General features: G+C 41.9%; 1 protein-coding gene across 1 annotated transcript in view; it reads right to left on the minus strand.

Annotated features, from left to right (window-relative positions):
* Nucleotides 1-5,706: 5,706 nt before the first annotated feature.
* yap1 (Yes1 associated transcriptional regulator) overlaps nt 5,707-15,876 on the minus strand; it is a 31,645-nt gene continuing 21,475 nt past the window's right edge. Inside the window, exons 5-8 of the mRNA XM_028574361.1 lie at nt 12,895-13,052; nt 9,641-9,768; nt 8,212-8,324; nt 5,707-6,575 (exon numbers count right to left, since the gene is read on the minus strand). Coding sequence (XP_028430162.1) covers nt 6,340-6,575; nt 8,212-8,324; nt 9,641-9,768; nt 12,895-13,052 — 635 coding nt within the window. The 3' untranslated portion in view covers nt 5,707-6,339. The remainder of the gene's footprint in view (nt 6,576-8,211; nt 8,325-9,640; nt 9,769-12,894; nt 13,053-15,876) is intronic.

Consider the following 15,876-nt stretch of genomic DNA (forward strand, 5'->3'; position numbering starts at 1 on the left):
GAAGATGGCAGATCTACCTGAAGTCATGTTGGTATTGACTACTTCGATCCCATAGGGGCCGGACTCAAGTGAAACGGTGGGGGAGTAATCTTTACTTGTCTTGTGAGTTGAGCAGTCCATTTGGAGATGGCAAACTTCCTAACCACAGATTATTGCATAAATGCTATACACAGATTCATATGCAGAAGAGGACCAGTCATAAGTATCAGGACAGATAATGGAACTAACTTTATCGGTGCACAAAAGGAACTGAAGGAGGCTCTGAAGGAACTGAATCACCAGAGGATTCAAAATGCACTACTTTCTGATGAAGTAAAATGGACTTTTAACCCCCCTTTTGGAGCCCACCACGGCGGAGTGTTGGAAAGGCTGATCAGATTGGTCAAAAAGATCCTAATGTCAATTTTAAAGCAACAAACACTCGATGACGAGACTCTGCAAACGGCACTCTGTGAAGTAGAAACTATTCTGAACGACAGACCAATAACTACTTTTTCAAGTGATCCTAATGATTTGGAATCGCTCATCCCAAACCATCTACTTCGGCTAAAAGCTAAAGCAATAATGCCACCAGGACTTTTTGAAAAGAGAGATCTTTACTCAAAGAGAAGATGGAGACAAGCACAATATCTGGCAGATCTATTCTGGAAGCGATGGATAAAGGGAGTATCTTCCAATCATGCAGTAAAGAAGCAAGTGGAACAGCACAAAGCGCAATCTTCGTCCTGAGGGTCTTGTCATCATCGTAGACAACACAGCACCGAGGAACTCATGGCTCATGGGCCGTGTTGTTAAAGGAATACGCCACCGTTTGTTGAAATTGTCCTCTATATTTATATAGGTGGGCAAACGCATTTTTGTCTCAGTGCATGCATTGTCGTAGTCCGGCAGCGCCGCCGCTAACTTAGCTTAGCGTAATGAATGGAATCCTTTGTTGCCGTTAGCATGTCGTGAGTAAAAGTGACCCAACAACAACAAAATTAAAACCTAATTACTTCTTGTGGCTTGCATATCCACAACGAGTAAAAATAGCAATGCAGATTAAGACTAGACGATTTCCTAGGCAGATATTGACTTGGGACTATATTGGGTGGAAGTAGGCTACAGCCGAAGCACTGCTACTTGGGCACAGAGATTTCGGCAGCCCGCGGGGCTCTGCGGCGGGTTCATTCTTTGACATACTATACCGTGCCTTTTTTATCACTTTTTTCGACATACTATACTAAGACTTTTTTCTATGACTTTTGTATTCATACTATACTGACTTTTTCATCACTTTTTTAGACAAATTATACTATGACTTATTTTTTACATACTATACAATGATTGTTTTATAACTTTTTTCGACAAACTATACTATGATTTTTTTTTTTTAAGATTATTTTTTGGGGGCTTTTTTCCCTTTATTTCAGAGTGACAGGAAAGGTGTGAGAGAGAGGGTGGATGACACGCAGCAAAGGGCCGCAGGTCAGATTCGGACCCTGGCCCCTGCAAAGGCCTGAGCCTATATGAGGCGCGCGCTCTTACTGGGTGAGCTAGAGATCGCCCCTACTATGACTTGTTTTAACATATTATAATATCACTTTTTTCGACATACTAGACAATTTTTTTTCAATTTTTATCACTTTTTCATCACTTTTTTCCATGACTTTTTTCTTTATACTCTCTTTGACTTTTTTAAGACTTTTTTTTGACATACTATACTATGACTTACCAGATGCATCTGCTAAGGATGCCCCCTGGGCGCCTCCCTAGGGAGGTGTTCCAGGCACGTCCATCTGGGAGGAGGCCTCGGGGAAGACCCAGGACTTTTTCATCATTTGTCGACATACTATGCTATGACTTTTTGACATACTATACTATGACTTTTTTATCACTTTTTTCGACATTCTATACTATTAATTTTTCAACATACTATACTACGACTTTTTCAACACCAGGGCCCTGCAGGGGACCGCCCTCTCTCCGTCCCTCTTCGCTGTCTACACCACGAACTTCAGCTACCAGTCAGAGTCCTGTCATCTTCAGAAGTTTTCTGATGACTATGCGTTAGTGGGATGTATCAGTGATGGTGAGGAGGCTGAGCACAGGGCTGTGGTGGAGAACTTTGTCACATGGTGCGAGGAAAATTATTTGCAGCTCAATGGGACAAAGACGAAGGAGCTGGTAGTGGACTTGAGAAGGAGGTAGGCACCGCTGACCCCTGTCTCCATCCAAGGTGTCAGTGTGGACATAGTGGAGGACTACAAATACCTGGGAGTACACATAGACAATAAACTGGACTGGGTCAAAAACTCTGGAGTTTTTTTACAGGAAGGGCCAGAGTCGCCTCTATTTTTTGAGGAGGCTAAGGTCCTTCAACATCTGTCAGAAGATGCCGAGGATGTTTTATGAGTCTGTGGTGGCTAGTGCTCTCCTGTATGCTGTTGCATGCTGGGGCAGCAGGCTGAGAGTGGCAGACACCAACAGACTCACCAAACTAATACAGAAGGCCAGTGATGTTGTCAGTGGGGAGCAGGATTACTTAAAACAGTGTCAGAGAGGAGGATGCTGTCCAAAGTACAGTCCATCCTGGACAACTCCTCCCACCCACTCCACAATACACTGGTCAGTCTGAGGAGCACCTTCAGCGACAGACTCAGACACCCATGATGCACCACAGAGTGCCACAGGAGGTCGTTCATGCCTGTGGCCATCAAACTATATAACTCCTCCCTCTGAGTGTCACATGCTTAGATTTAAAACAGCATGCATCCCCACATCACATCTCAATATTCTTGGACAATTATGTACAAAACGTCCTGTAATAGTTATCAGCTACATGAAGAAAAGTGTTATTTATTTATTCACTGCTGCTACTTGTAGTCGTACTGTACACTGCACTACAATAGAATTTGTACAATCCATTGAAAAAAAACTAATCTCACTTACTTCTACTTAACGTTTTCATTCATGTCTGTAAATACTTAACATTTTTATGTATGTCTTATTGAAGATATGTTGCTTATTTACTGTATACACTTATTGACTTGCTCTTTTCTTACTCTTATTTTACCTTGAATGTGACTGTGTAACTAAATAATTTATTTAAATAATCAAGTAAAGTGAAATTACCTCATAATTGTACTCAAGAACAGCACTCAAATATACATAATTGGTTACTTTCCATCACAGATTTGGAATAATGTTTACTGCCACCTAGTGGTCACAGTGAGGAACTGCAACACATGAGAAGCACTTCCGGTGAATAGTTTCAAAATAAAATGTCATAAATGGAACAGATAGAATAGAAAAATATTCTTCACTTTTCTCATCATGGTGGTCACAGCTAAAGACAACATACTGCATCGACTTATACTATTGTTAATTTGCTTATGCTATATGTTTGCATCTGCATTGCCCTGTGATTTAATCATATGCACCATGTAAGGGTGTATATTAGCATTTTTTCAGAAGTTTCAGGGTTATTCTATTAAATCTAGGTCATACATTTAATGTAAAAATGAGAACCAGTTATTTTACGAGATCACCGTGAGCACAATAAAAGCTTATAGGGTAGGTACAGACAAGAATATCCTATGTACGTATACTTAGATTATTGAAATTACAAATGATGAAATACAATACCACACAAGGCAAATATTACCACAAAGTATATACTTTATTTCAGGCCAATTTCAAAGTATCATATGAAGCAAGATATAATGTAACAGAATTTATTGTTCTAAAACACATGCACATATCTATCAAAAAAAAACAAAAAACAGATCATTACTGAATATAAATTCATTTCATGTGCATTTAGAAAACTCTAAATACAAAAATCCTTTAACTTGTGTGATTAGTTCTACTGTTAAAATGACAGTCGACAGCTAATACGCTCTGACAATTACACACTAAGTAAGCATAAAATCAGGTTTGTGTGACAAAATGCGTCATTGCATCAAAATAAAGTCTGTAGCCGTGCAATACAAGCACTGTAGTGTACCACTCGTTTTTTCGTTGCATTGTTCTCACCAACACTGTTTATCCACCGTAAATCCAACAACACATGATTTAAATGATCAATAAAATCAAAACTAAAAACAGGTTTTTCACACAGAATAAAAAAAAAAAAAAAAAAAAAAACAATTGTTCATGATCTCTGATCTACAAAAGAGAAAAATCATTGTTCCATCAAGTTGTTAATGCTACCGATGAAGTACTGTTTGGCAACAGAATCAGTGTGACACCATGCAAGGCCTCAACCAAGGGCATGCAGTTCCTGCAGTATTGGTGTAAACATGAAAATAATGGGATTATGAGAGAGAATTGTCAGTGTGTTGTCTCCACTGTGGCTGAAGCAGTTTTTAGACTCCGAGATAATGTAAACAATGTGAATCACTTTCTTCTCTGTTCTGAAAACTCATCCTTAAAATCTCCGGGTTAGTTACTCATAAACAACCGTCTCATCTAAAAACTAAAAAAAGAATCTCTCAGCTAGACCTATTCAGACATGTCCGTTAACACTTTAAACCTACATCATTTCCTTATTAGCTTATACAGTGTGTTCATACAGAGGCCGATTGACAAATCAAACAGTTTTCTGGACTCTGGGGGAAAATGGAAGCAAAAAATAATAAGTGTTAGCGTCATTACAAAAACATCTTTGGAATCTGCCACGACAATTCCTGACTTGAGATAATAACTGATTGTTTCTTAATTACTTCACACACAAAAAAATATTCAACAATCCGCGTAACTCGCCGCTGTCAGTCAAACCCTGGCCTTCTACACTACCCCTCGACGTGACTCTTTAAAACCTGCTTTAACTCGTCCCAGCTGTAGTTTCTAAAGCCCTCATTTGAACACACAGCATCGCACAGAGGGGTTCCGCTCCCTCCTTAGGAAGACCATTTCGAACTTTTTTTTTTCCAAACATTGTAACTCTTGTGTACTGTATGCTGCCACAAGATTGAATTGATCAAAGAGCTGTAGTTTCTGTTTAGCCAAAAGATCTGCCTTTTTTTTGGTTAATGTTCAGGAAATATAGTAAAAGCTGCATGTGATCAACAATAACAATAACACTAATATGTATATAGCAAATCACAGAGACGAGAATAAAAATCAGCTAAATGGTTAAAAAAAACGCCTAACTGAATCATTCTGCCTTGGCAGACTTCATCATTCGTGAAGTGTTGTGCTGTGATAACAGTCGACCCGGTTAAAAATGCATTAATTCATCTATTAAAGAAATTAAAAACAAGAGGCAAAATGCCATTTGATCTAAGCTATCATAGATATGTAGTAACCTAAAAAATAAAAGAACACTATTAAAAGATAAAACAAAGAATGAATCATGACATTAGGCTTGGATAAGACTGAAATACTTAGAAGGGTTTAAAAGAAGGGTTTGAAGAAAGAAAAAAGAAAAAAACAGAAATCCCTAAATCCCCTTATAATGTGTTTATAAAACAAAAATACAATTTTGATTATTGAACATTAGGATAGAGGAAAGGATGAAAGTGTGGCTGATGTAAATGAACTCAGCCCAATGTTATTGCTGCGTTACAGAAACTTTGTAATTGTTCGTGTTGCGTCTCAAAAAATACAACCGAAGGCACTTGATCTATCAAAAGGTTTAACTTAGACTTGCTGGCACAGCCAAGCAGCAATGTAGTCGGTCCCCAGGCTCTACCCTTACTCCTCCCCCCCCACCCCACCCCACCCACCCACCCAGCAAAGCTAACGTGATCAAACTGGGCCTCACGTTACCTTTACTCCAAATCAGTATTGTTCTTTATGCTTCAAATACATCATTTTTGGTTGCTCAGGCTTGTTGAAAACACACAAAAAAAAAGAAGAATAAAAAACATACAAGGCCAAATATAAAGCTACTTAAGCTAGATGCAATAGTCCCAAATGCAGTTAAGTAGTGCTGCTTTATGCTATGTTGCAAGAAAAAGAGGCACCAGAGCTGAGGGTGACGTCTGATGATGGAAGTCCTTGCAGGAGAGCGCCCATGCACCAGCTCAGCTCAGCTATGAGGGCAGACCAGGGAAAGATGCCCTAGATTCACGGACAGATCTGTGAAAGATTTGGGGACCCTCGTGTAATTGTCTGTTCATGGGCCAGCCTTGAAGACACAGACAAAATAAAGAGATAACACACCAGTGAAAAAGAAAAGAACAACACTGCCTCAGGAGAGCTTGGCCTTATACACGGCGAGCCAGAAACAGAAGTCCAGAGAGGCTCGCTGAAATGTCTTGTTTAAAAGCGTCTGGGACTCCTTCACAGAGTAGAGCAGGCAGCAGTTCAGAGTGTGACGAGGAGGAGTACGGAGCGCCCCGCTCGGATCTTCTATAACCACGTGAGGAAGCTCTCCTTGTCGATCTTGGTAGCTGCCAGCACCGTCTCCATGTCGTTGAGGATGTCGGAGCTCAGGGCCTCCTGGAGACTGGGCATCAGCTCTTCGCCCTCTACCGCCATGCTCTCACTCTCCAGGGTGCCCAGGTCCACGTCGGTTCCCGGGATGGCGTCCAGGTAGTCGGGGAAACGACTGGGCTGTGTTGCCATGGAGGGTGGGAGAGAGTCCCCTAACAAACATGAAGAAAAAAATAAAAGTCATTAAAATGATTTGACTAAGCAAGCATGTTTTAAAGATAAGGACAATGGAGTAGGAGCACTGCTGCGTCTTTGTTGTGATCACATACAGACACTCTTGCTGATTGCAATAGCACATATGTTGTTTATAGAGTGGAGTGGCCCTGTGGTTGTTTCTACGGAGAACATAAAAATGCCACCCGCACAAGGAATTGTTATTATACTACGGCATTACATTATGTGCAAATGGGACATGGCAACCCTAACACACTGAAAGTCATGGTGTTAGAAGTGGTTGAAAAGGACATCAGAGAAGGAGACTGCCTAAATAGATAGATAGATAGATAGATAGATAGATAGATAGATAGATAGATAGATAGATAGATAGATAGATAGATAGATAGATAGATAGATAGATAGATAGATAGATAGATAGATAGATAGATAGATAGATAGATAGATAGATATAAAATAATAATAATAATATTACTCCAATGCAAGACTTTTTGGATTGTACAGCTGAAAGCAACAAAATACCCCCGCCTCAACGATGAGATAGACTTTTCTCCTTTTCTGTGAAATATCACTTCAGCAAAACGGGAAAAGAATTGTATTAAATATATGGAACTATTCATTTGTAACCCCTGCCCTCATCTCCTCCTCTCTCTCCTATTAGTACAAGCATTTTGCGAGAAAAAAGGGGTGAATTTCCCACAAATTGCAACAGAAAATCTGACAAATGTTTATTCTTCATGATGTAACATTTCTTTCTTTTTGACCAATAGGCTTGCACATTGATGGAGAACCACACCTCCACTGATAAGTGTAACACGATAGAGGTGTGCAAGCTACTGCTAACAGTTACCCTGAAAGAGACACGTCGTTGCAACACGTCGGTTGTTTTAAATGCACGTTGCCATGTAAAGTAAAGGCGTTTTGCATTTTGTCACAAACCCTACAGTGTGCCTTGGATTGGTATTTGAAGGAGACTTGCATTTCAGACCAGATTCTACCCATGCAATGGAAATAGGCATGTTTTGAAGATTACAGAAAAGACAATAATTTAAGTAGTTCCTATTTTTTTTGTACAGACTGTAATTATGAGCAGCCAAGTGAATAAAAAACAAAACAAAAAAAACAGCCACAACAGACTCCTAGTGGTAATTACCAGCAGGAGATTTGGGGGATTTCTGACAGCTACGACATCGCCCACATGGTGGAAAGAACTGCGCAATATCAACGAGCCAAAGCGGCTAAAAAGCTACCGTCATTATCAGTAGGGCATTGACTAGCTGACCAGCCGTGCAAAACTGTGGGCTAGTTGGTTTGTGTCCAACAACCATAGCAACGCACAGAGCTGACCACAAGTAGTCAACAGGCAAGAGGCCGTAAACGGTCACAAACTGCAGTAAAAACCCTGATTAGGACGCAGATCCCGAATGTGCTCTATACATGTCCAAAGAATGCCTCTAAAACCTGAATAATAACAGCATATTCCACGTCTTAATCGGGAAATGCTAGCTTCGGAATGCTGTATCAAATTCGGAATATTGTCCTTTTCCAAATAATAGTGGAATATGAGTGTAAACGTAGTGACCGTCTGACAAGTGATCATGTTTCCAGCCTCACCTGTGTCCATCTCATCCACACTGTTGAGGAAGTCATCTGGAGTGCGAGGGACGCTGTAGCTGCTCATACTCAAGCCACTGTCTGTGCTCTCATCCCTGGAGTGGTAGGTCCCGCTGAAACACACAGAAATAAAGAAATCTGGGTTAGAAACTCTGCACAATGGCTAATAAACATCCAGAGTTCCATCAAAACCGAAAGAAAATATAAAGCTTTTTGTCTCAGCAGAGTTTGTGGATGACCTTAATGACCCACACTGAACTACTTTGAAAGTGAACTACGTGCAATCTAATTAACTGATCCAACAATGCAAACACACTCAGTTATTAAGAGCACACAGGCTGAAAAGTAACAGTGTGGCCTTAATTCCCTCAGGGACCTTCTGCACACATCCGCGTTTCAGCAGTTCTATCTGTTTAAACGACTACGGTGACCGAGCTTTCCTTTTCTCGCCCTCTATTGCAGAATATTGCAAAAAGAGCAACGGTGAACGGGGCAACAGAGAGACAAAGAGGCAGAGAGAAGACATTTGACAAGCCTATACTAATTAGCAGAGGAAAAATATGTAGGCAGAGTAAGGCGGAGGCAGGATGAATGAGGCCATTGTGAGAGTAGGGGAGGAGGGGAGATTAGGTTGGCCTGTCTACTGACTGGACCACATGTTCTCATGGCCCGCTTGCTATTCAGCCCTTTCCTCACTTCATCCGCTCACAGAAGAACTGGAGCTTGAACTGCTAGCAATGATTTCCCAGAATGCCATGGAGCAGCATTCACCAATAGTTAGAAAAACCTCCTGTACTGTCCCTTCCAAAATTAACACTTACACTATTGTGTGACGGACAATATTTTTAATATAACACTGAACATGTGTTGCTGCTTTCGCACTTTAAGCATAATAATTATGGCATATGGCATGGCGTGTATTTCTTATATATCTTTTACTTGTCAGAACTACTCTTCGTGCTTTTAAATTGCCCCCAGGGGATAAATAAAGTTATTTGAATTTCATTTAATTGAACTCAAAGCCATTTTTTTTTTTTAGATCTAGTGTCAATCCATGGGGTAATTTTGCATCTTCACTACTTGAATTGTTGCCAAGTGTGGTTTTATTTAAGTTTTTTCACAGGTTACGTCACCGTTTAGGTTGGGATTGCCTTTATTGCAGCAGTTGGACACCAGAGGTCCCCATTGTGCAGTGAACCCCCGGCACAGAGCTGCTGGTGTGAATGTGACATTACCATGTGAGGAGGGTTAAGCCCCAAGACTGGCCTTCTGTTTTTACTACTTGCGTATCTCGGGGAGCTCTCACCAGAGCTCAAAACAGGCCGAGTCTGACGAGCCGGAGTGCCTCACCGAGGGCTCCCCAGCTGTGAGCTGTGGTGTACGTTGTGCTCTAAATATAGGCCGCTCCTGGGTTCTGTATGAAACCAACCTGTTGAGGAATGGGTCAGAGCTGTTGGTGGTCATGGTCCGGGCATCCTGGGCCATGGGGGAGGACACAGGGTTTGTGCTGCCATCTTGATCCATGCTGGTAGGCAGCTGATTCCTTATAGCGAGCTCCTGTGGACGATAAAAGCACAAAACCCATGAGTAACGCAATGGACCCCCACACCTAACCCCAGAAGCTAAATATACACAGCCAGAGCTTCATTAAGATACCATGTAACAACTGCCTTTTAGCCCTGCTGTCGCTGCAGAAAATGTTAAATTAAGGAATTACACACAGATGGTGCTCTCCATTTCTGCCCATACAGAGTGTCAAATTACATGAGGGGCCGACAACAGTTGGGAGACAATTGTGTTCGACACAGATCGTGCTCTGATCAGATAAGGCTACGGATATGAAGTCATGCTGTTCTTTTTCACCTCCTTCCCGTAGACGTCCTCGCAGGAAGGTGAAGTGACTAGACCAGCGTTACCATTTTGAGATCTCATTCAGCGTTTACAGGGTCATAGACGACAACGGAGGATGTGATGTTTTTTTCAGTAAGGATGTAAACTTCCTGCTGGACACTTTTAGTGTTTGGTATAAGTTTTTATTGGTCGTGGTGGAGCACAAATGGATACTATTTGAGGCAAAAAGATGGATACAAAATTATAATGTTTAATAAAAGTATAATTGTTTTTTCATCCTTCTGTTTTTATTTCCGCTGTGCTCGCAGCAGTGCTTGAAGGCGTTTCCACCTCCAACGACTACATTTATCCCAGAATCCCATGCGCACATGTAAACAATCTGGTTTTGATTTAGAGGGAATATGAGGGCTGTGTACTGTAAACAACCTTTATGGTTTTATTGGCTCTCTTTTTGTGCATGACTGAGCAGCGTCAGCACTGGACTGCCACCAGGAAGTTGCATACATCGCCAGCCGTTCCTCATCATATGTGCTCTTATATTTGCAAACACAGAATGGTCTCTGTATTCCAAACATCTTGTATCTGAGAACCATTAAATGCACAAACACAAAAAGGCGTGTAACAACCAAGTTAGAAACCGGTTTAAGGAGCTTGGCCTGGCTAAGAAATCAGGAATCTCCAGCAAAAATCTCTGTTCTAACCATGTTTCTCTTAATCCCTCACCCCATTATGCAAAGTGGATTTCTCCCTCACATGACGTTTCAGAAAGTCGACAATAGCCATGTTACTTAAGGGGTAATTTCAGTATTTTCTAACATAGACCCTATTTTCCCATGCATCGGTGTCTAATGTGAACTAAAATCTTTGAAATTGGTCCAGTGTTGAGTGAGAATGCTATAACCGGCAGCCGCGAACCTGGCTGCAATGTAACCCTTTCGCAGCAAATGTGCATCGTTAATTTCGTCCACTTAAAGTGCTGTTTTTGCCACCGACAGGCTCAGGTTGTTATTCTTAGTGTCTGGCAACATTATGGAAAGGATCTCTTTTTTTAAAGGGTTTGTTTAACCAGAAACAGCCCTGAAATCGCCAAACTCACCAGACTCCATTTAAATAAACAATACTTTCAGCGTGTATAGAGCCAGCATATTTTCACATGTAAATGGGTGCATAGGCGCCGATTTACGTTTTCCACCGTGGGTGCTCACGGGCGCAAAAAAGTAGTCAAAAAATGTTTGCATTTCAGAACCTTAGGAAATGGACAGCGGCCGACACGGACACACACGCCTATTAACTCGATAATAAAGCCGTAAAGTAGGCTACCTTTCGACTCAGGACAGCGCCACTTCTCACAAATAGTACAGATTAAAAAAAGTTTAACTGACACGTAACCATCAGCTTCATGGGAAATTAAGAATCACTAAAGAGGCGTTTTCGTCCGAGAGACGCTGCGATTGGTGGATAGGATATGGAGCAAGGGACTGACAGCGACATAACCAATCACACTTTGACAGACGCTCCACTTAACACCAACCGCAACGTTTAATATTAAATGAATGTAGCCTAGTCTAGTACTCCGTACCAGCGCCTATGAATGGGTGAATTAAGGGTTTACAGTATTTCAACCAAACCAGAGAGGTTGATTGTTGGAACGGTGGAAAGACGAACCAAGACGGCACATTTTATTTTGGTTCTGTCGACTTTGAATAAAGTGTGTTTTACGATGATAAAGTGACTGTTTATTTGAATTAGTCTGGTGGGTTTGGTGATTTCTGGGATGCCTCGTGTTAAACAAAAAGGATCTCACTCTTTAACAAAAAGTAAACTACAGAACTACATATATATATAATCTGAGCATGTCAGTGGCAAAACAAGCACTTTTAATGGAAGTAAATTGAACACGCGCAATTGCCCGTTACGTCACATTGCAGCTTGTCTTGCTTAATACTGAACCAGTTTTAAATGTTGTTGTTCCCATCAATCACTTAGACACAAATACATGGGCAAATGGGTTCAAAAAATAAATACCAAAGTTACCCTTTAAGCATACAGTGCATGTGTACAGGACTTTCAGTCAGTAGAGTCCAAATCATCTTTTGCCCTCTACAGTCTGGAGCACGAACACGCTCAGGTCACTTCCTACACGGTGAACTTTGAACAACCCACGGGAATGGCGTGGTAAACAAAGTCACCCTCATTCATAATCATAAAGCTCTGTTTCTGCTTAACTGACACGGCCTTGAGTAAACTACTGCACTCGGTTGCACCACCCCTGTGTGGGCGGCACAGTGACACATCAGTTAGGAAGTGATAAAATGACCACCTATGACTCACGGGACTTCATCGCAGGGTGGTGTTAACAATAAAGACCGATCAAAAGGGGCTTAAGATCCACCGCTATACCTGTAAATTATGACTCATTTTTAAAGGCCTATCCAAAATGTACATTAGGTTTTGTTTACAACATTAACATTCTGCTGACACCCTCATTCAACTAGTTAGCAATTAGGGGTCCAGTATCTTACAGCTACACTGTGTGTCACATAGTGAAAGTATTGACCTTGTGATTTTTATTCTTTTTTGGCATTTGTAGGCCTTCATTTTTGACAGGACAGCTTAGACATGAAAGGGGAGAGAGAGAGGGAATGACATGCAGCAAAGGGCCGCAGGTCGGATCCGGAACCCGCGGCCGCTGCGTCGAGGACTAAGCCTCTGTATATGGGTGTGCGCTCCACCGGGTGAGCTACCCAGGCGCCCTGACCTTGTGATGTTTTTGATACAAGTGACGGGGCCACCGTACTTGCCAAAAGAAATGCTTTAACGGAGAATGCTGACCTGTGGTCTCTGCCGAAGCAGCTCCTGTTGCTTCAGCCGCAGCCTTTCCTTCTCGATCTGCTGCAGTCTCATCTGGTTGTTGCCTCCCATGATTCCGGGAGGGAGCTGCCCTCCCTGCTTCACTGGAGCACTCTGGGAGATCCTCTGCTGGTTCAGGGCTGCAAAAGAGACATGCAAGAGTTCAAATATGTTGCTATTGTATAATATGTAGTGCTCATTTCAAACTTTGCATACAGAGACACTAAAATGGTACATTTGAAACTTCGTAAAAATGGTCTTTTATAATCAAAAGAACTAGAGAGGACAAGGAGGGACCGGTGGTTCCAGCTTTGTCGTCCTTCTGTGGGGAAATGACAAAGCCCAACAGCAACATTTCTTTTCAAAACAGGGGAATAAGCTGTGTCACTACACCCTGAGGAAGGTTCAAGCTGACACGCGTTTTGAAATGTCTTGCCAAATGAATTAAAAAAGGCCTTTATGGCGTTGGTATGGTTTTTGTGACTTTTCTGGTCATAACTCTTCCTCATCTTCAGGAGAAAGAAATCTGCTGCGTCTCGATAGGACAGCTTTGTCTTTTCCATCCCCATTCTATGTTGAGGCTAATAAGCAGCCAGCAGACAATTTTCAATATCGGATGTATAGATAATACATATACTGTATGATCCCCAGCAGACTGTGAATACACTACCGTCTCTGCAACTACACGTTTTAATGCCTGGCTGCATTTAAATGCCTCACAACTAGACTGACAACTTGAGCGTTTTGTCTACAAGCTGAACTTGTAAAAGAGCCAGTGCAGCAGGTTGTGTAGGGCGAGGGGAAGTCCCAACGCACGCTTTCCACCTAGTGTCTGAAACAACCCCTGTTCCTGTAAGACCTGATCCCCTCCCACTCACTGACTAAGACAGGCTTTGGTAGTTTTGTACATTGCATCAGTTATGACTTATCCTTTCATTGTGCGTTTGGTTTCCTTCTAAACAAAATCACAGATTATCCCCTCAAGACTGCCTGCCTCCTTGCCCGGGCCCGAAGGGTCCGGTGCGCAAATCAGACAAAAATGAAATAGACCCGGATCAGGTTCTGTAAACACCGTACCACCATCAACTTTAGTTTCAAAGTTCTTTTACCCCAACAAATGTAATTGGATTGTGCACTAACAAGCTAACTACATGTTTACATTGTCAGAACAAATGGGTGTGTGTTGAAAACACAGCTGTTCCCCCGTGAAATCTTTGTTATTCTTTACTCAAGGGTGGGAATGAAAAAAAATACAAAACATGAATATAAAAGGAACACAGCAAATGTATGCATGCAAAGTAGGTCACTATAGTAAAGAAAGAGAAGCAAATGTGCTTGACCACGAGAGGTGGAACAGTAATGTAACCAATGAGGAGAGGCGTTTGCTTATGCGCTTGAAGCACCAACCAAAACAAAGTCTTGACGGGGGCACAATTTTCATGGGGGGGCGGGGGGGCTGCCTCTCTTTGCTGTCCTGCCCGCCCCGGCACCTTTCTCATCACCATTCAATCACTGTCTGTTTACACTATCTCAGGAGCTGAATGAACCACGGCTCAGGGCTCTCCATGGGAAGCTCTGGAGGCCCCGCCCCGCCTTGCCTGCCGTCTACCCCCCCCCTCCATCCCTCCCTCCCTCTCCGTCCCTGCTGCCTCCCCCAACAACCCCACCCCAGCACATACACATGCACACAAACACACACAGAGTCTTAGAGCCGCCGCCTCTCTCCCACACAGCCATGGGAGAGTGTTACTCCTTATCTTTCGGCAGATACTGAGGCCTTTTGTGGCTGGATCACTCCCACCATCAGGGCACCATTAGCTGTTTTCTAAAAGGTAGAGGTGCTGCACATGGGCCATGTCAGCAGCTGTAGATCTGTTAAAGGCCTGAGCTTTGAAGCAGAGGCATATGGAGAAAGATTCACCGATACAGATCGATCAGTTGATCGATTAGTTGTCAACTATTAAGTTAATGAACACTTAATAGATAAACTACTTTGATAACCGTTTAAAATCGGTTGGAGTCTTCTTCTTTTTATGAATAGAAATGGTAAAATAATTCTCTGATTCCAGTTTGTTAAATGGGAATACTTTCTAGGTTCTTCTCTCCTCTGTGACAGTAACGTGAATATCTTTTGAGCTGTGGCTTTGGGAAATGCTTGATCGACATTTTCGGACATTTGATAGCGCAAACAACTAATTCATTGGTGGAGAAAGTAATCTACAGATTACTCGACAATGGAAAACATTGTATAATCGCTAATAGGAAGTCCTAAGAAACCACAATCAGACAGCTAAACCTGTTTGGAAGAGAAAGTAAAGACTTGTAACTTGACTTGTTTTACTAGTTATAAAATAATCCCGTAAACATCAGAGTTAACAGAATAATAATAATAATAACAACAATGTATACTTTACTAATCCTGCAAGGGGAAATTACTACCAGTGTCATCTTTCATCAAACTTTCCATAACTTTTCACAGCTGTGGATAAAATGCTGGCTTGTTTACAACTGACTTTATTGTATTGATACGGCCATGTTCCCAGATGTAAGCAATCACTATGGTGAGTACAATGTTACCAAAGCCTATAGAAACGACGGCCAAAACCAGGTCAATAAAAGAAAAAACCTGAGTTGAAATCAAGTGGAATGTTCCTTTAAGGTGTGAGTTTTGAAGAAGAGTATGCATTAAAAAAAAAAAAAAAGAAAACCGAGTAGGGCATGTGATAACACAAAACCGTATGCTGGCGACTGCAGTCTTACAGCGGAGTTTCTCCTGAACCCCCAAGTCAAGGACTCCCCCCTCACAGACCAAACAGCCAACAGTAACCAATGTTACTGGAGGAAACTATGCACAAACAATGAGCATATCGACGCAGGGAATTACATCTGTGGGTGAGATAGGAGCGAAGGACGGGTTCAGCTCAGGGCCAGAGTGATAGCATGAAAAAGGAGTCCAGGCCTGAG

Source organism: Perca flavescens, chromosome 3 (genome assembly GCF_004354835.1).
Source record: "Perca flavescens isolate YP-PL-M2 chromosome 3, PFLA_1.0, whole genome shotgun sequence".
NCBI lineage: Eukaryota > Metazoa > Chordata > Actinopteri > Perciformes > Percidae > Perca > Perca flavescens.